Source organism: Pinus tabuliformis, chromosome 1_2, assembly GCF_031772625.1.
Source record: "Pinus tabuliformis cultivar Carrire ecotype Pingquan chromosome 1_2, CPIR1, whole genome shotgun sequence".
NCBI classification, from domain to species: domain Eukaryota; kingdom Viridiplantae; phylum Streptophyta; class Pinopsida; order Pinales; family Pinaceae; genus Pinus; species Pinus tabuliformis.
The window spans coordinates 82,576,513-82,602,236 of NC_142298.1; the positions used below are offsets into that span (position 1 = coordinate 82,576,513).

The 25,724-nt window shown below is 32.8% G+C and overlaps 1 protein-coding gene across 2 annotated transcripts; it reads left to right on the forward strand.

Annotated features, from left to right (window-relative positions):
* Nucleotides 1-20,926: 20,926 nt before the first annotated feature.
* LOC149204537 (uncharacterized) lies at nucleotides 20,927-24,165 on the forward strand. Of its 2 annotated transcripts, none has more exons than XM_089393310.1 (7): nucleotides 20,927-21,451; nucleotides 22,014-22,085; nucleotides 22,191-22,243; nucleotides 22,940-23,072; nucleotides 23,188-23,268; nucleotides 23,359-23,451; nucleotides 23,681-24,165. In XM_089393310.1, the coding sequence occupies exons 1-7, from the start codon at nucleotides 21,191-21,193 to the stop codon at nucleotides 23,696-23,698; spliced, it is 711 nt and encodes a 236-aa protein (XP_089249436.1). In that variant the 5' UTR covers nucleotides 20,927-21,190; the 3' UTR covers nucleotides 23,699-24,165. The 2 variants fall into 2 exon arrangements, with proteins under 2 accessions (XP_089249436.1, XP_089249435.1); XM_089393309.1 differs by having other exon boundaries at nucleotides 20,929-21,451; nucleotides 23,635-24,160.
* The last annotated feature ends 1,559 nt before the right edge of the window (nucleotides 24,166-25,724 follow it).

Here is a 25,724-nt window from a genome sequence, read left to right on the forward strand (position 1 = left end):
TTTTGTAATACTCCTTGCAACAAGTTCTATTAATATCAAAATAATGTGCACCAGGTGTGATTTTCAAAAAAAATTGAACCCTTCTTCATTCTATAGAGCTAGTCTTTATAGAAAAAAATTACAAACTAAAGCAAGTTTCTTATTCATACTTAATTACAAATTGCTAAATATAAAAGAGTGTATATGTAATCCAAACTAAATACATTACATTTGTTCCATCATAAAACAAAATAAATAATATTTTGTATCTGAAAATCATGTTGGTTCTGGAGTCATGGCTGAAGCTAAGGATGCCCAAGTCGAATTTGATGAGGTGACTCTCCAACTGAAATTTGATTAGGTGTTTTTATAAAAATAGAAAAGATTAATTCTAGCAAATTCCTAAAACATGGGCTTCAAATATCAATTTTAATATCTCAAACCGTGATATATGTGCAAAATATGAGACTGGTTTTTTTTAATGGGCCCATTTTTTACAAAAACCTCTTTTGGTTTTCAAAAATTCATTTCCAGTTGTTCAGAAACCACTCACGAGGTTACTGTCTTTTACAGGAAAAAACAGAGCTTTAACTAACCATTTTTACAAAAATGTGATGCTACTCTGGTTGTCAATGCTTTAACTCTATTTTATTACAAATTGGCACTGACTCTCCCATTGTTAGCGCTTTAAAAATTAATGACTAAAATCGTGATAATAGCTGGCTCCACAGGGATGGTGTCAATCATCGATGGTAGTAAGAACCCCTATAGACCAAAGGCTTGATCCATTGGGCTGATCCCAACTCAACAACTGCAACTTGCAACCTGCACTTATTTTGTAACTGAAAACCAAACTGGAAATTCACATGAATGTTGAAAATTCACTACTACTGTAATCAAATCCACACTCTACAAACTAAAGAAATGCTCAAACAAACTAAGCTTATTTATGTACATTAGCTACCCTATTCCAATCAGTTGAAAACAACTCATCTCAAGTGAAATCATGTTTCCAATGAAACCAACCAAGTTGTTGATTCTTTGACTGAAACTTGTTTTCATCTCCTTCAATTAGAGAGAATTTTTTTTTAAATGACAACTCAACATGCTTAGTGAATTTATCCCCATAACTCATGAAATCTGTAAAATTCACCTTAACTGATGATTTCAACAAGTTTGCAAGAGGGTCATCAAAAACATGAACAAATACTTCTTGTTGATCAGCAAAAAGAAGACGACAGTCGTGATCTATAGTTTCTATTCATTTCTCCATTTCATTAAACTCAAGATCATTTTCAAAAGAAATAGTAACCATCTGCTTATCTTCTTTATCATCCATCTCCACAGAAAGAATTGTAAATTCTTGTAAAGCTTTAAATAAAGCAACTACATTATTCATAATAGGAATATTCTTTTGACTATCAAAAAATTCTATATTTGTTACTTCAAAAGGTGCAAATTCCTTAATGACATCTTTGTTTTCAAAGGAATTTAGGACAACCTTTTCTTCTTCATTGTTTCCCTTAAACTCTAATTCATAACTATCATGAAATAGCTCCTTGTTTTGATAAGGTTTCTCATGCACATTTTTTTATAAAGAAAACATTATTCACTGACCTTGTAACCTATCAAGATCCTATTTACAGAATGAATAAAAAAAATAATGTACCGCAGAAAAAACTGACTGACTATCTATGCTTTCTGATTTTGTGATTTATAAAGGTGTAAATCCCTGAATAGTTTATTTATTCTCATAAGGATCTAAAGCAACAATTTCTTCTTCTAAGACATCCTCATATTGCTAATGAAAATAATCTTTATAAGTATTATCTTGACAAAGAAAATATTGAGAATTGTTGTAGTAAAAATTCAATTTAAATTCAAGTTTTTTAAGGATCTTCTCCAAATTATTTAACCTACATTCTTCGCTAGACAAAACAGACAAAGCTACCTTATCCTTTTCTTTAAGATCCTCAAGAAAGATAGGGCTTGTTATAAACTTTGTCTTCTCTTTCCATGTATCCAAAAATATATCCCAAAAACTTGTAATAGATGTTATAGATTTAATAGGTAATCATTCAACCCAAGTTTTGCATTTTCCTTGTAATGAATCATAAAACATTCTTTTGTGTACATCTTCAAAATCTACTTCATGAATATTAGTAAAGTCCTCAAAATTTGAGATATAGTTTTTAGTCAATCTTAAATTATCTCCATCAAATTTAGGACCTTTCCTCTTTATAAAATTTTCATATGTGGGTAGAGGATTAGGAAAACCAAGAATATCTATAAAATCCAAGCATGCATACCTTGAAACAATAGTAACAACATCTGAGTTCTTCATCAAAACCAGTGGAGTCACTCACGAATTCTTTGAGCTATGAATCCTTCTAACAATGGATTCACCATGAACACTTTTGAAATCTGGAGTATCTAACAATGGAGTTGCCAGAGAAAAATCTTGCAACCAAAAATGATGTCCAAATCTTTGTTTTCCCTCAGAGACCTAATCTAAACAATAAAATCGTTCAAGGAGAATGTATCTTTCATTCCCCAAAAAGGGCGAAAAAATGTTATCTCTCCGAGAAAACCCTGGTTGTAAGTGAAAAACTCTAAGTTAACCTCTAACCAATCTTTTGAATTGAAATCTAGCCCTTTCAATTCAAAGGGGGATCCCTTCTATAGCTCAAACAACCAATCAGGTTTGACTGAGTTATAGAAGGGATCCCCTTTGAATTGAAAGGGATAGCTTTCATTTCAAAAGATTGGTCAGAGGTTACCTTAGATTTTTTTTCCTTACAACTAGGGTTTTCTCTAAGAGATAACAAATACTAACAAATCTAACTAGCCATTTGCTAATTTCTTCTATAGTAAAATCAGCGATATCATCAAATTGTTTTTCCATTGACCCTTTTAGCTTTTCTAATTCAGTTGTTAGTGTATATTTTGTGATCAATTCAAAATTTTGTATGATGCATGGGATGTCTATATCTTGAATAATTTTCACCGCCTCTAGAAACACATCACTTCTATTCTTTATTCTTTCATATTCAGAAATAATTTTTTCTAGTGTATTGATTCTTTTGGACCATCCACCTTTGATTTTCCTCATTCGATTAACATTTGGGAGTTCTCTTTTATCTTTGTCTAGATCAAACATCAATTCAAGCCTTTTATTAAAAGCAAGTATTCCATTTTTAATGAAATGCTTGTCTTCGTTACTATTAATTCTCATCAAATCGAGAAATGAGTTGATTTCTTGTGCTAACCATAACATATCAAAAACTGTGTTCCATGCATGTTCATTGAATTCTAATCTCTGGCATATATTAGTGACAATATGACATTTTACTGCATTAATGAGTTTTAGAGCTTTAATCGATCCATGAGATGTGTTAGCAGTGGGAATTGAAAATCGTAGTGGTTGTATTGCGAGTGGAGTCATCAACAAAGGACCTGGATTTAAAGAATTTTCCAACTCTTCTATTGTTGCTTTTAGTATTAGGTTCTCTAATTCCTATTGCTCAATAAACATTGTAGGTGCATTCTCAATAGCTTGATGGAATCTCATGAGGTCATTGGCTACAATTCTAGACATATCAACATTTGTTTCTACTTTATCAATAACTTTCTTACTATGCACCTTTACTTTTTCAATTTTCAATGTTTTATTGTCCTTGTTATAGTTTTCATCTTGAAAAGTGACAGAGTGATCATCAAAACTAGAAGATTCTTTGGCAATTTGCTCCTTTATTTTTATTTTTTTTCATCTAAATAAGTATTGAACAAATCAGATAGTGGATCGCTTTCAGTTTCCATGTTCATAGCTTCTTCAATGCTTCATGTTTTCATGGGATTTTTGGATTTCGCCAATTCAGTGATGTGCATTTTGTCTAGAATAAATGTATGGCGAGGCTTCTCATCATCCCAGCTAGCTAATATTTGATCGTGAATCAACTTTTCACTTTCAATATCTTTGCATTTTCTTTCATTCGAAGGTGAAGTCAAACCAGTTTCGGATGTGCAAGCTTAATATTGTGCAGGGTTTTCATGTCTTTGCTTGTACTTTGTTTTAGTGTTTATGCTCACTTTTTCAACACTATCTCTAGTACTCATTGTCGATTCTTAATTATTTCTTGGAGAACTGTGACTCTTTTCACTTTCATTTGCAATTCTTTTCAACAAGATTTCATTTTTAATAACACCTAGATGTGCAATAAATAGACCTCTTGGATCAATGTCTTGCCAATATTCAACTTCTTTTAAATTAAAGCAATGAAAATAATGTGCAAGCTCTACAAGGTGGCTTCCATTCTTCACGATTACTTGTCCAACAGTAAATGGCAAAGAAATATTTCTTTTTTCTTTTTTTGTTCAAATATAACTTGTCAATCGTAGTATTGCCTGCAAACTTCAACAAAAAATTACTTGTCTATAATAATTCTTGGAAGCAATACTCGGATGTGGGTGTTAATGCGATGCATTTATGAAGGCGCTCTCATTGCAGGCAGCTGTCCCTGCACCTGGCTCGCGGACGAACACTGCTGATCTCAATGGCATGCGAATTTAATTGGATGCAGGACGGAATGATGGTCGCACAGATCGTCTTTAATGTGCGCCTGGTTCGAGAGTTTATGCTCAAGGTTTTATTCATGGCCTGGTGCTTGGTTCACGCCATTGCTCTTGGTTCTTTTCACCTCCGCCCGATTTTCTTCCCGCACCCCTGTCTCGCTCAGGTAGTCTGGAAGCACGCCTGGGTTTTCTGTATCGCCTGGTTCCTCTGTGCTCAGTCCCTCCCCCGTCAGCTCTGCCATTTTCCCTTTCTTGGTTGTTCAGACAATTCGAGGATGCCTCGCCGTCGAGGAGTCTCTCGCCGAGGAGGAAATACTGGTAATAGAGGCAGAGCCTCTCATTCTGCTCCTCAGAACGTAATCCCCATTGCTTCGGCCTCCCCGTCCTCTCCGCCCGCTGGCCATGCTGGGCCTCTCCCGCACAATTCCTTTCAAACAACCCACTTCACCTTCCATAGCAGACTCAACATGCCAGTATTGTCTGCTAGTATCACTGTTATTCTTGCTGAGGAGGAGGGCAATCCCAGCAGCTCAGCCCACACCACCACCTCTCAATCTCAGGATGACAGTGTCCTTCAGGGGGAGATGTCTGGGGTCGGGTTTAATGAAGACAACATGCAGGAAGATAGCACTGTTCCTGAGGCGCCTCCGCATCCGGAAAATTCGACTCAGCGCGAGGTCCTTGCTTGTGGACCGGTTCATCATGCAGGCAGCATCCTAAACCTGGTAATTCCTCCAGAAGGTGGTAATGAAGGGAATGAAGACACTGGATTCGTCACTTGGATTGCCTCGTCCAGCCAGGTGGACAAGGATGCGCCCGACTCTCCGCAACATGCCGAATGATGCTGGTTCATTGCCGACGGGTGGCACTCTTGCCTTTACTCTGTTTGATTTTATGCTATGTGTCTATGTTTTTGGGTCTCTGGTTATGGGTCTGGTCTCAGTTCTCGTTTGGTATCGGTGCGAGCCAACCTGTTCTTGATCTGCAGCAACAACTCTTGGTTTGGCGAGTTTTGTTTTGCTTTTTTGTCCATGGCGGGTATGAAAGAATGTATATCAGTAAAGCCATGGCAGGCGATAGTAATGTTGTGTTAGACTCAGAACAGAATTATCTTTTTGTGCGTCAGGGTCTAACAAATCATGTTTTGAAGTCTTTTAATCCTGAAAGGGCAAATAGCAGGATATGTATGTCTCAGAATCTCTGGCTGAGGGCTGGCCTCTGCCCCCTCTGAGGTTTCGACCTCCATGTACATATTTTTCTCTTTTTTAATAGAATTAGTATTTACGCAGAAAAAAAATAATTCTTGGAAGCAATAATGGTTTACCTCGAAACCCATAAAGTCAAATATTTGTATTATTTCCTCTTTCTTCATGCACCCCTTTTCCCCACAAGAAAAATTGCTCTTCACAAGATATTCGATGGGGCTCTTGTCCATTATCATGCAAATAAATTTCTTTACAACAATAACTTAAATTAGACAAAAAATTGAAGTAGCTTCCAGCCACCACAATATGGGATAGCAAAACTGCATTTGTACTTCTTTAAAAGTGAATTTAGGGTTATGCGGAAAGTCATCAAAGACATGACTTGAGACGAGGGTTGTTATCAGATATGCCATCATGAAGAATCTACTATTTTTTTTAAAATTCACTAAATTGAAAATCCAATTCATTTGAAACAAGATGAGCCTAGTCGAATACATAATTTTTTTATATGAATAATAGAGCAAATAGAGAATGGATCCTAGGACACTAGCCATAGTTTCTTGGCCCATTAGATGAGCGCAGAGCCAACAAAACTCTCTAAATGATTTGCTAAAAAAGTAACATCTATGAAGGAAAGATCAGAAGGAACCTCAGAAGTTGGTGAAATGAACTCATGAATGATGTTTGATCCACCTATCTATGACTAAAAAGTTTTTTTTTTTTTTTAAATTAAGCATATATTTGGATTCGGTAGCTTGAATATGTGATTAAATGCCTCTAGAGTCAAAGAAATGGGATTATTTCTAGATGTTAGCATAATTTTTCTTGCCTTTAAATCAAAATATTGTGCACACAATAAACAATTTCTCAAAAATTAAACACCTATGGGACGCATACAGCATTCACTAATCCGTTAGACCAAATCTTATCACTATTTTTCTCTTGCGTGGACATATTCACATATCGTTGATACGCAACCAACCACTTAAATATATGATCGATAAGCACAAACAATTTAATCATAGCAGTGGAAATAGCTTGTTTCCTTCCCGTGGCAACCATTTTCAATTTGTACTTTTAAAATTTTATGTCAATCAGTAACATTTTCACTGCCCTTTAAGTATAGATTTATCGATATGCTAAACAATCACCACTTGTTACTATTCTGCGTGTGAAATCTATTTTACATGACACTCTCAATAAATAACAACCCAAAATAGAAAAGTCGACACTTACATGAAGCAATAAAAATAATTCGCATAGTCTAAATAGGCCACAATTCCGCCAAGAAAACAGTGGAAATTCCAACATGATTTTTAAAAAACTTGGCACAAACATTGGGAAAACCAAATTACAACTGGAAACCTTTAGGATTTTCGGTATCGCGGTGATTGTTGATAGTACTGAATTTTGTGCTTTTTCCATTTGTGCTATCTGTTACTATTCTACATGTGAGAACTATTTGAAAGAATAGTTTAAATAAATAGAAATTCAAAAACAACAAATTCGACGTTTCTAAGAAGTAGTGGAAATAATTTAAAAACAAATCTTGAAATTCAGAAATCATTTACTCCATGTATGAAACAAATTAAATGTGAATCTTTTCTAATGTTGATAGCTAGCCAACAAGCTCTCAATAATCTCTATTACAAAGCGACTTCATAATTTGAATCACATCCACTACTATATCGATGTCAGTTTGCATATTGTAGCATTGACCATTCCCAATTACGTGTCAATTCGTCCATTCGCCAAAAGAATACCGAATCGTTAATGGCATTATGCTGAGTATGAAAATGAGGAAAGCGTACTCCACACAGTGAAAGTTTTTTTTCTTCTTATACATAACGCTAGTTTGTAATTTCATGAATTTTCCATTTGCAGCGTGCCCCTTCCACATCGATTACAATTATGGAATTTCATTAGTGTCAGTTCAATAACAATAATGTTTCTCACACGGTCTAAAAAAATTAATTGAATATTCAATAATTAGCATTTAATTCACAAATGTAAGAAGCAACAATGGGTACAGGAAAGAAATTTGTTAATGGGAAATTTATATGCAAAAGCACAACATCGCCATTGAAAGTTTTTGTTACACTACAAATTAAAATTTATGCTCCTTATTTTGCACACCCGTTCTCCCACACAACAGTAACTATTCACACACATTAATTTATTATGTCATATGTTCCTCTTGATTTTTTACAAAATGATAAAATTTATTATTAAACAAATATGACTTAATCATAATCAATGTTCCAATGTGTGGAGCTTTTACTCTGGGAAAGAAGCTTACTCTCCACAATGGAAATTTTCATTCTAAGCCCCGCACAATGAAACATTGATGTCTGCAACTCTCGCTTGTGTACATGCATTCACAAATAAAGAAACTGGGATAGAATAAACAATATTTATGCTTGAGAAGCCTTCAACAATAATCAACATAGTTATAACAACTATAATTGTATTCGAATTCAAATGGTAATCACCATAGCTTTCATTAAAATAAACATTACAAATGCAATAGATATCTGACAACCAAAACTTTTGTCAAACATTCATTTCCATTGTAAACATAATTGTAGCAAAGTACTAAGTCTTTGTGCTTCACGAGCCTTGAACAGTAACAAACACAGTTATAGTAAAAACAATTGTATTTAGATTCAAATGTTAATCATTATAGCTATCATTAAAATAAACATCACAAATGGAATAGATATCTCTGAACCAAAACTCTTGCTAAATGTTCATTTTCATTGTCATCAATTTCACACCATTACATAGAATATAAAAGCTCAAAATCATAGTCTCATGAACTTATGTTCAATCAATGTTCTTGAAGAATGCTATAGAATCCAGAGTAATACAAGTTCACATGCAAAACATTATCTAAGAATTCTTGATATAATTCATAAAAAATTTCAATATTAGGTCAGAGTAAATAAAAAATAATTTAATTATCATGAATTACATAACATTAGCTAATATATAAAAGTTCAAAGAAAATATTGGAAAACACATGTTCAATTAGTGTTTTATGTACAACGTCCCAAAATTCAGGTCTATACAACATCCCATGCGAAACGTTATCTCAAAATTATTTACATAATTGGTAAACAAGCTGAGAAATAGAAAAGACAATAACTAGAATTCAAACAAGGGATGTTACAGACTCATTATCCAGAAAATAGCCTTTGTTGCATAAAGCATTTATCAAAATGCTAATACTTAAGTCAGAAAATTAAATGCATTTGTCCCAATGGGGACTGGGATTGGGCTCTCGTCGACCATAATATTTAAAATTCATATGCAATAAAGAACAAGGAACTGCATTCAGGAATTAGATTACTCCATCATAGCGTATCCAAAAAAAATTCAATAGTTAAATACTATGAACAAAAAAACAAATGTTCTAATGTATTAAAATACTTACAGTATGCAAAAGTACAACCTAATATTGTTCAGTTGTCAACTATCTCTCATAATCACACTTTCTACAGTGAATTCCTTCATTTTATCTTCAATGAATTCTTTCATTGGAGCGACAATAATGTCCTGTTTAATACGCCCATTGAATACATCCTCTTCAATTTCTCTAGTTTCTTCTTGCAATTGTGAAGCCAAGGCATAGTACTCTTTGTTAACACTAACAAAATTAATTATCCATTTGCTAATTTCCTCTACAATAAAATCAGTTATATCATCAAACTATGTTGCCTATGATTTTTTTAACTTCTCCAATTAAGTCATTAGCTTGTCTTTTGGAATTAATCCAGACGCTTATGTAATGCATGGGTTGTATAAATCTCGAACAATCGCTACCGCCTTGAGATACACATTAGCTCTTCTATTTTCTATGCCTCCACACTCATAAATAATGTCCTCTATTATTATGCTTTTTCTCGGACCATGCAACCTTGATCTACTTCATCTAATCAGCATCACATAACCCTTGTTTATCCTTTTCTAGTTTAGACAATTAATCAAGTTTCTAACTAAAATTTAGTAGGTCATTGTCTACGAATTCACTATCTCCCTCGAGCTCACTTTTCACCAACTTGACAAAATACTTAGTTCTCTACTTTAAATGTTTCAAATTGAAATTTGCTTGCCATGCAAATTCAATAATTCACAATCTTTTGGATATATTACTAATAATATATGATTTCACTTCATTAAGAAGATTGGAGAGATTATCAAATCTATGAGCCATGTAAGGACTAGAAATTGCCAATGGTGGTCCATGTATTTCCATTGGAATCTTCAATAAAGGACCTGGGCTCAGTAGTATCTTCTAGCTCTTTTATTTTTCCTTTAGCTTCAGATTTTCTACTAGTTGTCAGCTAATAGAATTTGCAAGTATATTACCACTAGCTTGATGCATTTTCATTAGCCCTGGTGTTGCAAATCCAGAAAGATAAAACATTCATTTTTGCTTGATCAACAACCTTTTTGTTGCAAACTTGTACCCTTTCAATCTTCAATATTTTACTACCCCTATCATAATTTGCATCCTGCAATGTGACAGAATGGTCATCAAAAATAATGACCTCTTTGGTAATTTTCTCCATCATTTTATTATTTTCTTGCAAACAAGTACTAACCCAATTAGGTAGTACAATGTTATCAACTTCCATGTTCATGGCCTCTTCAATGCTCCTTGTTTTAGGTGGACACTTGGATATATCTGATTCAGCTATGTGTGCTCTTTCTGGAATTACTCTATGAAGAGGCTCTTTTCCTTTTTTGGTTGGTAGATGAAGTCGGACCAGCACTGCGTGTACAAGATTGATAATGTCCCATTAGATTTAATCCTCTTTGCTTATATATTGCTCCCGTGTTGATGATCTCTTTCTCAATGATCTCTTTAGCATCTACTAACATTTTTTGATGTTTTTTTTGTACACTGTGACTTTCCTCACTCTTCTCTCTAGTCCTTTGAAACAAGTTCCCATACCTAATAGACTCTAGGTGTTCTATGAAATTTTTTCCTCTATCAAAGCCTTCAATATATTTAGCTTCACCTAAGTTAAAAGCATATAAAGACTTTACAAGAACACTAGTGTGAGTTGTATTCTTCACATTGACTTTTCCAATAGTAAATGGCAAAGAAATAAATTATTTTTCTTTTTTCTGTTCAAATGTAAGTAGCCAATGATGATATTGCTTGCAAACTTCAGCAATAAAATACCTATCTAGAACAAACTTCAGCAAGAGCAATGGATATTTCCTCATGTTCCCCTTTGCCACATAGGAAAACCTCACCCTCTGCAAATATTCGAGAAGGCTCTTGTCCAGTTACCATGCAATAGACTTTCCTTACAAACACATCTTGAATAAAACAAAAATTTAAAGAATCTTTGTGCTTCCACAATATAGGATAGAAAAAATGTGTTGGTTCCTCACCAAAATTGAATTTAGGATTACAGGGTAAATCATCAAACACATGCCTTGAAGCAAGGGTTTTTATTAGATACATCATCGTAAAGAATCTATTATTCTTGGACAATCTATCTAACATAACAACCAATTCATTGGAAATGACATCAGCCTAATTGAAAATATAATTATTTGTGTATGTCTCATAAAGTAGATAGAAAATGCATTTTAGAAAATTTGTTGTACTCTCTTGGCTTATTACATGGGAAAAGAGACAACATAAATCCATAAACAATTTCCTAAACAAAGAAATATCTAACATAGAAAGATCAGAAGGAACCTCAGAATTTGGAGAAATGAATTCTCGCACAATGTCAATCATGCATGCTTCTAGCTTCAGGAAGTTATTCGCATCAGACAATTCTAAACGTTTGTTTGGTTCTCATAACTTGAGTAACCATCTGAATGCTTTGGGATTCAGAAGAGCCTTCATCACTCCTAGCTTAATTTTTCTCGTTCTTAAATCAAATTTATTTGCACAAAGATAAACAATTTCTCTGAAATCAAAGACCTTCGAAACACACCCATCTTTCACTAATTCGGCCCTAGAAATATTGTTGTTTTTTTCTCTTCCATTGGAATATTCACATATCTCTCGTATGTTGTTGAAGAGTCAAAGCTATCATCAATATCAACAAGTCAATTAATTGTATCATTGCAAATAGACTCTTTCCTTCATCTGCTACCGATTTTTGCTTTGTAGTAAAAAATACTCTGTCAGTGAATAATGTTTTCAAATATCGTTTAACTTTAAAATTATCCATTCTCTTCACAATCATCAGTTGTTACTATTACTTGTATGAAAATTGTTACACACAACACTAAATAAATAGCAATTAAAGATACCAAAGCCAACATTTACAGAAAGTAATGGAAAACAATTCCAAAATTCTAAAAGCATCTTGTCCACTTTCTTTGCACTTTTCTCCTACTTCAAAATAATTGATACATTTGTCATAAGAATTAGAAAATTATGATATAATAATAGGCAATGTTTACTGAGGCGACAAATTTTCCCGCATGACAAAAAATCATCGGAATATGACAGTTTTGTTTTCAACAAAAATCTAGCAGTACGCATGTTTGAATCATGTTTTTTATAGTGGAAATGGATTCGACATCATAAAAAACCCCATCAACACCCAAGATATTGAAAGTTGATAGTTGTAACCTTCAGATACAAAAAATCTATGTCATATTTTATCAAGAGCATGTCAAAATTTCCATTGTTTTTTGGGACAAATTTGAAGTCTTGTTAGACTATGGATGTGATCATGGTAGTTATCTTAAAACTATCAATAATAGCTATAAATAGTAAATTGTGCAAGGACATTCACAAATAAATATTATGCAGACATGTATTCAACTACCTTCTATGACGAATTGACTTAACAGTTGGTCCCCACTACTATGTAAAATTGAACCAAATTTGATTTATGAATGACTTGACACACTATTTTGAACATTACAGCGCAAAGATAATTGTCAACACATGTTCGACCCAGCTAGATAGAGTCACATATATTCCCCCACACATTTCTTTCGCATACCTATCTCTCACACAACTTGACACGCAATTTCGATGCACTGGGGACCATATTCCTCACAAACAAATTTAATTTTAAACTCTTCCATTTAAAACTTGTATAGATTTAGCTATGCGAAAGAGAAATTGCATACACATATGAATCAAATGCCTATGTCAAGCCTATAAATATTTAGCTATGTGAAAGAGCAGTTGCATAGAACCGTGAATCTATGCAAAATGAAAGATGTGTGGAGGATAGGGTGCATAGGGTACTTTATTCTGTAGACATGAAATGAATTTGATTACTAGAAACAAAAACTTTAATTCGTAATGTAGCAGGCACAAATGGAAAAAGTTATTTGTAAACTAGAAATAACAAATATTTTGTGGATTAAATACTTATTATTGTTATGCAATATTAGATTAAGTGTTTTTTCAATGCATGCGAACAAGTAGTGTTTTGCGGGGGAATGTATGTGCACAACAAAGATGGGAAACGTTAATCCATTGTATGCATCAATATATTGAATAAGGACATGTGCATGTGTGTATTCAGTAAATTGAATGCTGAAAGCACTAATATTAACCCATGGTGGTGTTTTTTTTAATAAGAGAGAAAACATCAGAACGATAAAAAATATGAATGACAACTTTATCTTCGATAAAAAATAATAATAATAATAAAATTAAAAATTAAAAATTAAAAATTAAAAAAAAAAATTAAAAATTAAAAATTAAAAAATTAAAAAAAAAAAAATGTAACATGTTTCAAATGCAAAATAGTAGCAGGTAGTGATTTTTAGGGAAACAAATCAACAAGCATTTGAAATCGCTACTATAGTGAGGGAAAATTCCATTTAACATTAGAATTCATTCGAAATAAAAAACCAATGACTTTGAGTAAATTACACAAGTCAAGGAACAAAAACTAACACTTTGTACATCCACATACATTACGCTAATTAATTAGCCATCATTTACAATGTATCCAAACCCCACATAAGTACTTTCATTATAAGCTTCACATAAGGAAAATCTCTTATTAGTATTATGTTTACAGATTTGTTAAAAAACCTAATGTTTCCAGTCTTCGAATGTTAACCTCTAATAACATCCTCTTGCTATGAAATTCAATAATATTGAATGCATATGCACATACAAAACATTGCAATGAAAAAGGTTATGTTCCTTGCTCCGCACACCCGTTCTCCCGCAACTGTTACTATTACTCGTGTCAAAACTATTACACACAACACGCTCAATAATTAGCAATTGAACATACCAAATCTAATCACCATCGTGTGCATTTACTCTATACTTTTCCACTGCTTTAATATCATGGTTATACATGTCATAAGAAACATGAATTTACCATATAAAATAAGTTCAAACTACCTATGATCATGATAATCAACTAAGAAACTGTCAAATGCAAATAGAAAACTGCCAAAGGTGAATCAGTTAAAAGTTGGTAGTATTGTAGAGCTTCTATATTTTTGCATGATTGTTACCAACCCTGAATTAATAGAGATGCCATTGAGACACTATTGAAGTCGAGGATGTGATTTTATGCAACCTCAGCTTCAAAGATAACAGTTTATGTAAGGAAATAGAAGCTCGCACAATACTCCAAGCTTTTAAACACAATTTGCAAAGAGAAAATGTTACATGATCTACTATTTGAAATATGTAATCAATTAGAAAAGGCTCCTACCAATATAAGCAAATATCTTCTTTCCTTTCTCCACTAATAATTTCAAATGGTCGACTTGTGTCCTTATAAATCACCACATGTTGCATTTTTGTGTCTGACATATGTCATGAAATCTTTGTATCGGAGATAAAGCTAGCATCCAAATATTTCTATCGTCCTAATGTTTGTCCCTTCATAGTATTTAATTCACAAATGTAAGAAGCAAGGATGTGTGTGCAAAAGAAATTTGTTGACGAGAAATTTATGTGCAATATCACAACATTATGAATGAAATATACTGTAAAGAGTAAACATTACACATTCTACTATTTGACAAATGTAATTGAGACAAAATGAGTTATTTGTATTACTACAAATAGCATTTTTCCTGCATTATACTAGCTATTTCAAATGCTTGCAGACTCATTTCCCTAGAATTCACCACTTGCTACTACTTTTCATCTGAAACATGTTACAGAGATAAAGTTGCCATCCAAGTTTTTTATCGTCCCGATGTTTGTCCTCTGATCAATAGAAAACACCACTGTGGGTAAATACCAGCCCTCTCATCATTCAATTCACTAACTACACACCTATGCACATCTCCAGTCAATGTACTGATGTGTAGACAAAATGAGAAAGTCACAAAAGCATTAAAATATAAAATCTAGGAGTATGATTTTCAAAGCATTAAAATATTAATACTAACGTATACTTTCAAAATAACACAAATGCATATGTGCAAGACTATAGAGGAAATCCATTGTGCAGAAGAAGCTTTCAAGCTTTCATTGTGTTGACCTCTGCACTCCATACAATCTATTAATAATAATATAACCACTGGCCTTCTGCTAGGGTGCAAACAAAGCTTTCAAGTTTGCATTGTATGGACCTCCACATTCTGCACAATCTACTAATAAAAAAAATTGAAGTGTTCCTAATTACATAGAGATAACTATAATAATAAATGCGGCAGTCAAATTTCCCATATACTAACTCCAAAATAGTTAAAACACATTATAATTAAAAGATCCTTCTGCACATATTCATAGCTCTATGCAACTTCTCTTCTGCATAGATACATCTATAAAAATTTTAAATGGAAAACAATTTAAAATCAATTTTGTCTCTGCGGAATAAACTCATCATTGTGCCTCCATTCTACCACACATACCCCATCCTCTGCATATCTTAGTTTTGTATTTTGACCTTTGTTCTCCCACAAATACCCGTCCTCTACACATCCTTCATTTTGCACATATTCACAACTTTATGCAACTCTTTTTCGCATAGTTATATATGTAAAAGTTTTAAATAGAAAAGAGTTTAAAAATAATTTTGTCTCTACATAATAAAGTCATCTTTGCAACCTCGTTCTCTAGCACATGCTCTGTCCTTCATATAGTAAAAGCTTCACACAAGGAAACATGGGGGTGTTTCATACATTGTTTAGTTTTGCACACATAGACCAAACTTTTCATGACACAAATTGCTACTCAATTGACTCACTCGTAGTATGGTTCACATATTCGTTTTACCGCACAACACTTCTTCCTCACACGGATTGAAAATACATTTTATTTAATATTGCATAATACAAGCATCTTTTATAGTCCAATGGTTACAATAATTATTGCAACAAGATCATTTGTAGCCCAACAGTTAAAGTAATAGCTTGTTGGATTCAAAAGTTGTTCTCCTTGGATACACCTTTCTAATGGGCTATTGTATGCACCAAATAAAGATCGCATGTCAAAGTTCCAATGACATATTTAGTAACATAAAAGGGAAAATTAGAGGAAAAGTGATCAATGTAAAGAGTAACATTAACAAATTTCTTTCATAGCCAACATGCCTACATATAATGTGTCAAAAGCAATAAGGAATCTAAGTCATGAATTGACATCTAAGATCTGAAATCACGACATCCTCCACATAGTAAAAGCTTCACTTTTAGCCACAACGTGAGTGTCAGAGCACCCCCGCTTATGAAAAGGACCATGTTCCCTTACACATGCTCCATTCTCCCACACATACTTCGTCTTCCGCATAGTAAAATCTCCACACAATTAAACATAATAATATCAATTCGAATTTTTTTTAGTCCCCCCCCCCCAGCTTATGCAAAGGATTTACAATCGCATTAATTATGACATCATTGAGCATAGCAGTAACAAAATAGTGTCAGTGTCAGAGCACCCCCGCCTATGCAAAGGACCCTCATTCTCCCTCACATACTTTGTCCTTAACACAGTAAAAGCTCCACACAAGGAAACTTAATAATATTAATTGGAGATTTTTTCAACTTCCCTTCCCCCCACGGGCCTATGCAAAGAATCTGCTACTGCATCACTTATGGCATCATTGAGCAGAGCACTAACTTAACAATGTCAATGTCAGAGCACTCACCAACAGAATAGCAACTCACAAAATTAGTTTTATTTTAATTTTAAAATGAATTGTCAGGCACTAACAAATACTAAAAATAAAATGCCCCCCACCAAGGGAATTATGTCCCATCAGAAATCCCTCAATTAATTAGAAAATAGAAATAAGATTTGCTGAAAATTAGAAAAATATTTTTGAATTTATGCAAAAATAGAAATATTAAGCATTTCCCTAAAACTTCAGTTAAAATTGCAAAAATATAGCCAAATAATGCAAAGTCAACGCACTTTGAGCATGAGGCAAATATTATAGTCCCAACAAAATAGAGACTAATAAATAACCAATTTATTAGAAATTTACCACCATTAACTTATGATAATGTTATGATACATTATGTACATGCTTCTAACCCATTTTTTATAATTGAGTGGCAATGGTTTCCCACCACCACCTCATTTACCACTGTTTATATGATTGCCTCAAATTTTACATGATTGCCTCAAATTTTACATGATTGCCTCAGATCACTATCTGATCATTAATGTGACCTTTGTTGACATTATATTGGCATCTATGCTCTAAAAGGGCATGCTTGCCATGAAAGGGTAGAAATCTTTTATAATGGTGGAAAATAATATGAAAGGGTAGAAATCTTTTTTAATGGTGGAAAACACTAATCATGCCTTTTAGGAAATCAATGAAATTTCATTTGCTCCAAAGATGTATTATTCACATAAATATAATACAACGGGGTGGCATTATTTAAATGTGTTGACCCCTAAGCATGGAGAGTGCCACTTTACTCTAGAAATTGACAAACACGGTCCCATCATAGAGTTTGATGGTTCAAAGTTCCATACTAGTGGTTTGAATTTTTGAACTGAGAGTGAAATTGTCTCTCATAAATCATTATACATTAAAGTGAGAGACAAAGTTCCCCTAAAGAAGCATTATATATCATGTATTTTAAAAAGTTGAAAAGAGTGCAATAGTTTTGTAAGTGATCATAACACAATTTACAGAGAGGTTGACATCGTGACAAAGATTGCTTGAGTAGGTATCTATTAACATGGGTTTACCCAATGACTAAAGTCTATCAAATATATATTATTTAGACAAAGACAATGTAGACTTAAAAGTTATTGTATGAATATAATAAACATTTTTCTAATTTTTCAAGGACGTAGAACGCGTTATTGCATCAAACTAAGTCAGTATTTTATGTTGGAAAATAACTATCCTTAATGTAATTTTTATTTTTCTCGTTCTATGGACACTTTAAATAAATATATTTAATTTAGGAACATTTATAATATTAACATGGCATATTGGTCATGATGATATGGATTTATCTTAAAAATATATATATATAACTAAAATAACTACATTGGAACCTATAATCAGGGGTAAGGTATGATTAAATTTAGTAAAAAATATTTTTCTATTCACTTGTTGTGGAGTTTAAAACATTCACTTGCCTGTGTAGTTTAAAAGTCATTGTGGCCATCACTATCACCGATGGCCTTTTCAATGGCCTTTTCATTGATATTATTATTAATACTTTCATTTTGAACCATAAAATACCATGGTTGGGATTTAAATATGTATTATGTTTAACACAGTGATACCTGCATTGTATTCTGGAAAAAAGGAGGGATAGTAATGGTAGCCTTTTGAATAGGTATTGTGTAAATACAATGATATATGCATTATAATGATTTTGTGATTATGAAAAAGGGGATTGTGTGTAGATTGAATTGATGATTAATTGTTTTTTTTTTTTTTTTTTTTCCGAAGGTGGCAAAACCTATCAAACTCAGGTGTCAAACCAACAGTGAGGACAGCCATCTCTGGCTGCTATCCGCGAATGTCAGTTTGACTCATCACTGTTATCAAGGAAAACCACGCCACCTGTAATAACCCGCTGGTGGTCCGTAAGGGAGCAGGCTTTCACTCCTGCCAGATGCCTCTGGGTCTTGGGCCGTTAACCTGTTTCCTTACGTCCGAGGAAGACGAGCTCTTAGCCAAGCAGAAGCAGTTTTACGGCATACTCCAGGCCGACTTGATGATTAATTGTTATATGATATATGTTTTCTTTATTCATAAATTTAAATATGATATTTTATATTTGTTTAAGGATATGAAGGATTTATTTAACAAATACACAAAGAGGATTGAGTATATGAGTAAAAAGTATTTTTAGTGACTTTTTATTAAAATTTAAGAGCATATTAGTGCTATTTAGAAAGATGAGAAAGATATTGAGCATGTTGTTGAATTATTATAATAATATAATTATATAAGTAATTTCCAATATCACAACTTTAATTTTTAGCTTTTTTTCAAATTTTATTAATAATGAATTTAATTTAATGATTAAGTTTAAAATATCTTTATCAATTTTGATTTAGGAATTATTGCAGTTAAAGATTTGCCAAAAAATATAGTTTTTTTCTTTATCTAAGCATCGAGTCATGAGGTTGATTTCCTGTACAATTTCTCGTATGCCACAAACACACACACACACACACATATCAATTTCTGTGCATGGCCATATTGTATCTACTCTACCATGACAACTTCATCACCCTACTAGATTTTCAAAGGAGGAAAATGGTGTGGTGACCTAAAATGTTAGGTGATGTGGTTGTGCTCTACAATGGCAACTTTGTCACCCTACTAAATTTTCAGAGGAAAGTGGTGTGGGGTACAGTTTCATCAATCACACACAATTCAAAGCATGATGAAAATGTCATTGAGGCATGACAATATGTGTATATAAATTAATCGATTTTCTTTGTTGGTTCAAGTTTGTTAATGACACAATGTTAGAAACTAATGTTAACACAACTTTGAAGATTGGTTCGATATGCAGATACCACTATCATTCACCATAATCAAAAATATATATGTGTGCACTTTAGCCCTTGCAAATATTTCAATGGCAACATTGATGCATCCCAAAAAAAGTCATATTTGATTAACAATTATGAAGTATTTGAATGTTCCATTGGTTTAAACCAAGTGGTTGAGATAATTGTTTGTTATCTCTCTACATAGTTTCAATTCTTGTGAGGGACATGTTAGCTAATTGTGATAAGGCTTGAAGAGTAGGTGACCAATGGATAGAGCTCCGTTGTGGTTGAGATAATTGTTTGTTATCTCTCTACATAGTTTCAATTCTTGTGAGGGACATGTTAGCTAATTGTGATAAGGCTTGAAGAGTAGGTGACCAATGGATAGAGCTCCGTTGTGGGGTTTAAGACGTCTCTAGCTTTGTGGGCTATTGGATATACTATTGGTGTTATAGTGGTAGCCAACAAATGGGGTTTTCAAGGGTCTGAATCCATTTATACATTTCAAATAATGAAAAATAATGATTTCACCAAAATTTGTATCATTGAATTTCAACCAAAAAAATTAAAATAGATACACTTTTTGCTAATGTAAACTTTCACAATTTAAATTCATGAAATATTATTGCTTCTAGAAAAACTATGGAGCTTTCACAATTTAAATTCATGAAATATTATTGTTTCTAGAAAAACTATGAAATGAGTATGAAATGTCTTACTATTTCTGAAAAAAATATGAAAAATATGAACAACCTACTACTAAAAAATCTGTGAAATAATCTGTAAAATGAATATCAAATGTCTATACTAAACGAACTGTGAAATAAGTATGAAATATCTAAAACTATTATAAACTAAAATTAATACATATGCATCTTTTTACCTATTTATTCCTCCACTCATCTCATTTTAGTATTTCCACACTGCATCCTATACTAATTTTATGTATTCCTCCACTCATCTCATTTTAGTATTTCCATAGTAGCATTCCTGTACTAATTTTACTTCCACATTCCCATTTGGCCATTTTGAGGCAAAACTATGACAGTTTCAGGCTAGTTATAGAACAGGATGAAAATGGAAGGGGAGAAGAGGGACATGGTAAAAAACAAAACGTGTCGTTTTCACATCAAATTTCCATGCCCTCTGCAGGACGCATCATGAGAATGCGCTCACTTTCTCTCTCTCCTACACACTTCTTATGTGTCCTATTTACCTCTAATTTTTCTTGTTGACCGCGTCCACCCTACCCAGTCAATTTGAAAAACTCACAAGTTTTTTAATTCAATACCGCAGGCTTTTCCACTACCTGCTCCTTCCCTACGCCCCTCAGCTCGCTTTTCTAATAAAATCAGCGGTCTCACAGGGGTGGAAGTATATTTGAGGCAGGTGAGATTTTGGGGATCGAGGCAGACTATTGACAGTCTTCTGAAAAAAAACTGCTCTGATGGCAGTCATGACTTTAGTCTAGTCTTGTTTGAACTTTGAATCTCTGCAAAACATAAATTTGTTTCGTAGGAAGGACGCCATGAACGAGCACTGCTCCTTCCCAATACATGAAATCAATGTCCTTTCTTCTTCTGCTGCTGTGATGGATTGTGCTTGTCCTGTATATGATCGGCCAGATGATCACTCCATAACCATTAGAGCAGCTTCAGATGATCCTGAAGAGAAAGAGATATGGTGGAACTCAGCATCCCCACAAGGCCTTGCTGAGTGTAGAATATGCCAAGAGGAGGAAGAAATCTTCAACCTTGAAGTCCCCTGCGCTTGCTCTGGAAGTGTCAAGGTTGTTGCAATTTTTACAAGTTTTGGGTTTATGACATTTTAAAACCACTTCCAACTTTATAAGTTTTGGGTTTATGACATTTTAAAACCACTTCCAACTTTATAAAATTTTATCTCTTTAGTCAATTGGGTTTGGGAAATCGTTGTTATTTTCTTCGCCCAGATTCAAATCCTTGCTAGTAACATGATATCTGGTGGTTGGAGGCAGTAACATGATATCTGGTGGTTGAAAGAATGGTTGTTATCTTCTCCACTCAGATTCCCAGATTCAAATCCCTGCAGTGACATGTTATGATTATATGATTAGCTCTAAATATAGTTGTAATAGTTTTGTGATTATGAATATTGTTATATTAGCTTTGACCCTTGTGAACTCTCTCTGAGTAAGTTAGTGTACCTATGGACTAACCTGGTACCAACAACCTTACTTTAACCTTGAGACTAAGAAGAAGGCTAATTTCTTTCTCCTTGAAAAAAAAAATCTTATCTGTCTGTATTTTATATTTGACATTGACTTATACTTCAAGTTATGAATTCTGATTGATTTGAATATTGGTGTGAAGTTCGCCCATCGCAAGTGCGTTCAACGTTGGTGCAACGAAAAAGGGGACACCACCTGTGAAATTTGTCATCAGGTAAACTTCAGTTTCCCCTAAATTCTAATTGCTAAAATCTGTTACTGGTGCACCATTTGCTGATTTCAGTTGCACTGAGAAATAATATTGGCGAAATGATTCCAGCCTTATAAGAGTGGATACACTGCACTGCCAAGGCCTACTTCAGTCAATCCAAGGTAAGTGCTATTAGGCCCTTCCAACCTGGTGTTTAAAAGTTTAGATAAAAATGACTGGAATATGTGTTGAATGGCTAGTCAGAAAATTTGGGTTTGATATTAAGGTCTGTAAATTCATTTTCTCCTTGGTTGGGAGAGATAGTGAACCTGAGGTTCTATTTGGGGAGTGATAGAAGTCAACCCCCTTGGTAGGAGACCTCCGGTCTCTGTCTGGTCACATTGATTTCCATATATAAGAAACATTTCAGATTTTTATTGGTTTTTCTGGCGTGAAGATTTTCATAGTTAGTCGTATTCTGGAGTGAAATTTTCCACAAACAGTTAGTCATATTGTTAAGACTTTTTTTCAAAGTAAATTGTATGTATTGCTTGGGAACATTCAATTTTTTTGAAATTGGTATTTCACTCAAGGTTATAAACTTTTAGTCATATTTTGGAGTGAAGATTTTCACAATTAGTTGGTATATAACTTTTTTGAAATAGGCATTTCACTCATCATCATGGATTTCTAATCATATTTTGGAGTAAAGATTTTAACAGTTAGTTATATAGTAATATTGTTGAGAAGTTTTTGGAGTTATATTCTCATATTGTTGAGAAGTTTTTGGAATGAATAGTAATTAGAACATTCAATTTTTTGAAATAGACACTCCATTCATCGTCATGGACTTCTTCTTGTTTTTGTTATGGTTGCAGATATAACGATAATGAGGATGAGGTGGGAGATTCAAGCATATTAATGGGCCAAAATTTTGTTGATGTTGATTATGATGACTTTTCAGAAATGCATTCCAACACAGCTGCCTGCTGCCGTTCTGCAGCCTTCATTGTAATGATTAGACTGCACTTAACTACTACCCTGCAAATTCTGTTTTCTCTGTTTTTCCCTTCTTCTTTTTGGTTTTTGTCAACGTTTTTGCAAATGGATGGCTGTTCTCATGCAGTTATTGGTGCTGTTACTTCTTCGTCATGCTCTGTCCATCGCTGCAGCTACTATAGATGAGGATTCTTCAGTTTTCTTCATCGTGAGTGCCCGTATTATTGCCTTTTTTTCACGAATATGATGGCACTGTGGATGAATGTTTGATAACAATTTGGTTCCATTTTGAATATAGCTTTTCCTGTTGAGAGCTGCTGGGTTTCTTCTTCCCTGCTATATAATGGCTCGAGCAATGAATATTCTTCAGCTTAGACGCCAGCGCCATCAGGTAGAAGTAGTTTTAGACTTTCAGTAAAATTACTGCACAGGCAATATTGAGATGATGCAAGCACTGCTCTGTGCTTATTGAAAGCCATAGGGTTATTTATTTCTATGACCAAATTTGATTAATCATATATGCATATTTAACTACCATGTTACATACACATTTATTATTAATAACTATATACAGGCAGAGGAGGCAATGACAACTAGAGGTGTTGCTGTGGTCTCTGAAGGGCAGGTCAGAAGCGTGAGATTCTCCATGGCTGCTATTCCAAGGACAAATGCAACTCTGTAACAAAACTCCCTGCAGCTTTGCTTTACCCATAAAGCATCATCATTTATTCATTATTGTTGTACCCTGCACTGGAAAAGATTTTGCATGAGAATGAATGGAGGAGTTTTACATGAAAAAGGATGGAGAGATTTGTCAAAATAATGTTGAAAAAGCAATGAAAGTAGATTACTGCAGATTATGATGTTTTTTGGATACTTGCAGCTAGAACATTGAGGGTAGTGAAGGCATGACTACTTTGCCTTCTCAAGGATTATTTTCTATAAACAGAACTGAACTGACTATGTAAAAACAATAGATGGGGTTACAGTTTTATTAGAACTTCCAAATTTTTATATATTGTACAATTCCCCAGTTTTTGTTTTTCCTCTCCTCCATGTTGTGTTTATTAGGGAAATTTCATCAGAGAGAAGGTATTTTTGTAGGGCACAATTCACCTTATGTTGTGTTTATTAGGGAATTTTCATCACCTTATGTTGTGTTTATTAGGGAAATTTCATCACAGAGAAGGTATTTTTTGTAAGGCACAATTCACTAAATCCCAACTCTTTCCTATTGAATATGTAAAAGGCTGGGAGTAATGTTTATTACACAGAGAAGGTATTTTTTTGTAGGGCACAATTCACTAAATCCCAACTCTTTCCTTATTGAATATGTTAAAAGCTGGGAGTAAGGATTTTAGCAGGGCACAATTTGCAAGAACCAACTCATCAGAATCAGGGTACTCTGGGAACGGAGAGAAAATAAAAGTATAACATAAAAACAGTGAAAATGAGTAAAACGTAAATATATATATATATATATATATATATATCACTTTCAAGTTCAAAATAAAATTATATTATAATAGTTTTTAATATTTATATAATTAGTTATTAATTTTTACATAAATAAATAAGTTAAATGCTTTTATGATTGATGTAACTTATAACAAAAATCAAATTTGGAAAATAATTTTTTATTAAAAATGTTATTTTATATTTAGGAAAATATTTCTTAAATAATAGATATTATTAATATGTTAAAAATAAAAATCATATAAAATAGTATAAACAAATCACATTATATTATTAATATGGTCCATATAAAATAGTATAAACAAATCACATTTCCAAGTTCATTTTCATTACAATAATTTACCTTATCTTTTCATTTAATTAATTATTAATTTTTATTTTTATATAAATAAATAAAAGTAAATTAAAAAATTTGAAAATAACTCTATTCTTAAAAATATATATTTTATTTTGAAAAATATATATTTTATTTATTAAATAATAAAGATAAAATCATTTAACATACAATAAATAATAAAATATATATTTTAACCATAAAAAGTTTTATTAATTAGAAAAATAAAAAATTATTATACTTAATTACATTTTCAGATTTATCTCAATAATTTTCCTTACAATAATCTATAATTGGTTTTACATATATGTTATAAAATATCATTTCAACATAGTGCAAGATTCATTCTTCATAATATTAATATTATTTTTCCATTTGAATAAGTTTAGATTTTCATGAATATAATTTTTTCAAGGTAGATGTCATTTTCGTATTTAATTATATGATATAAAAAAAATTGTATTTAATTATATGATATAATGGTTTTTTATTATTATGTGATTACAATTTTGAATAATATAAATGTTAGACATTTATGTTTAAAAACATATATGTCTCTGTGAGAGTGTCTAATGTTTTTTTTTAAATGATATATGTGAATTTTTATATCTTAATATATAACTTAAGTTTAATTAGCTTCAAGGATTAGTTCAACTATTTGAGTTTTTTTTGTTAAAGTATTTTTGCTATTTAGAAGTCACAAGTTCAACTCTCTCTAGGCTTTCCAGATCAGGCTTCATGGTTGAATAGGCAAGAAGTGGTCCCTTTTGGTGGATTTGCCTGATATAAATATTCTCCTGTAAATCTCAATTGAGATAAAGTGTGTGATAATTAACAATGAAGTATGGAAATAT

Bases quoted from the DNA above. Each gene is read 5' to 3' on its own strand.
- LOC149204537 (XM_089393309.1), top strand. From the start codon at position 21,191: ATGAACGAGCACTGCTCCTTCCCAATACATGAAATCAATGTCCTTTCT. The intron at 21,452-22,013 runs GTTGTTGCAATT...ATTGGTGTGAAG, and splicing joins CTTGCTCTGGAAGTGTCAAG to TTCGCCCATCGCAAGTGCGT. The intron at 23,073-23,187 runs GTAATGATTAGA...GTTCTCATGCAG, and splicing joins GCCGTTCTGCAGCCTTCATT to TTATTGGTGCTGTTACTTCT.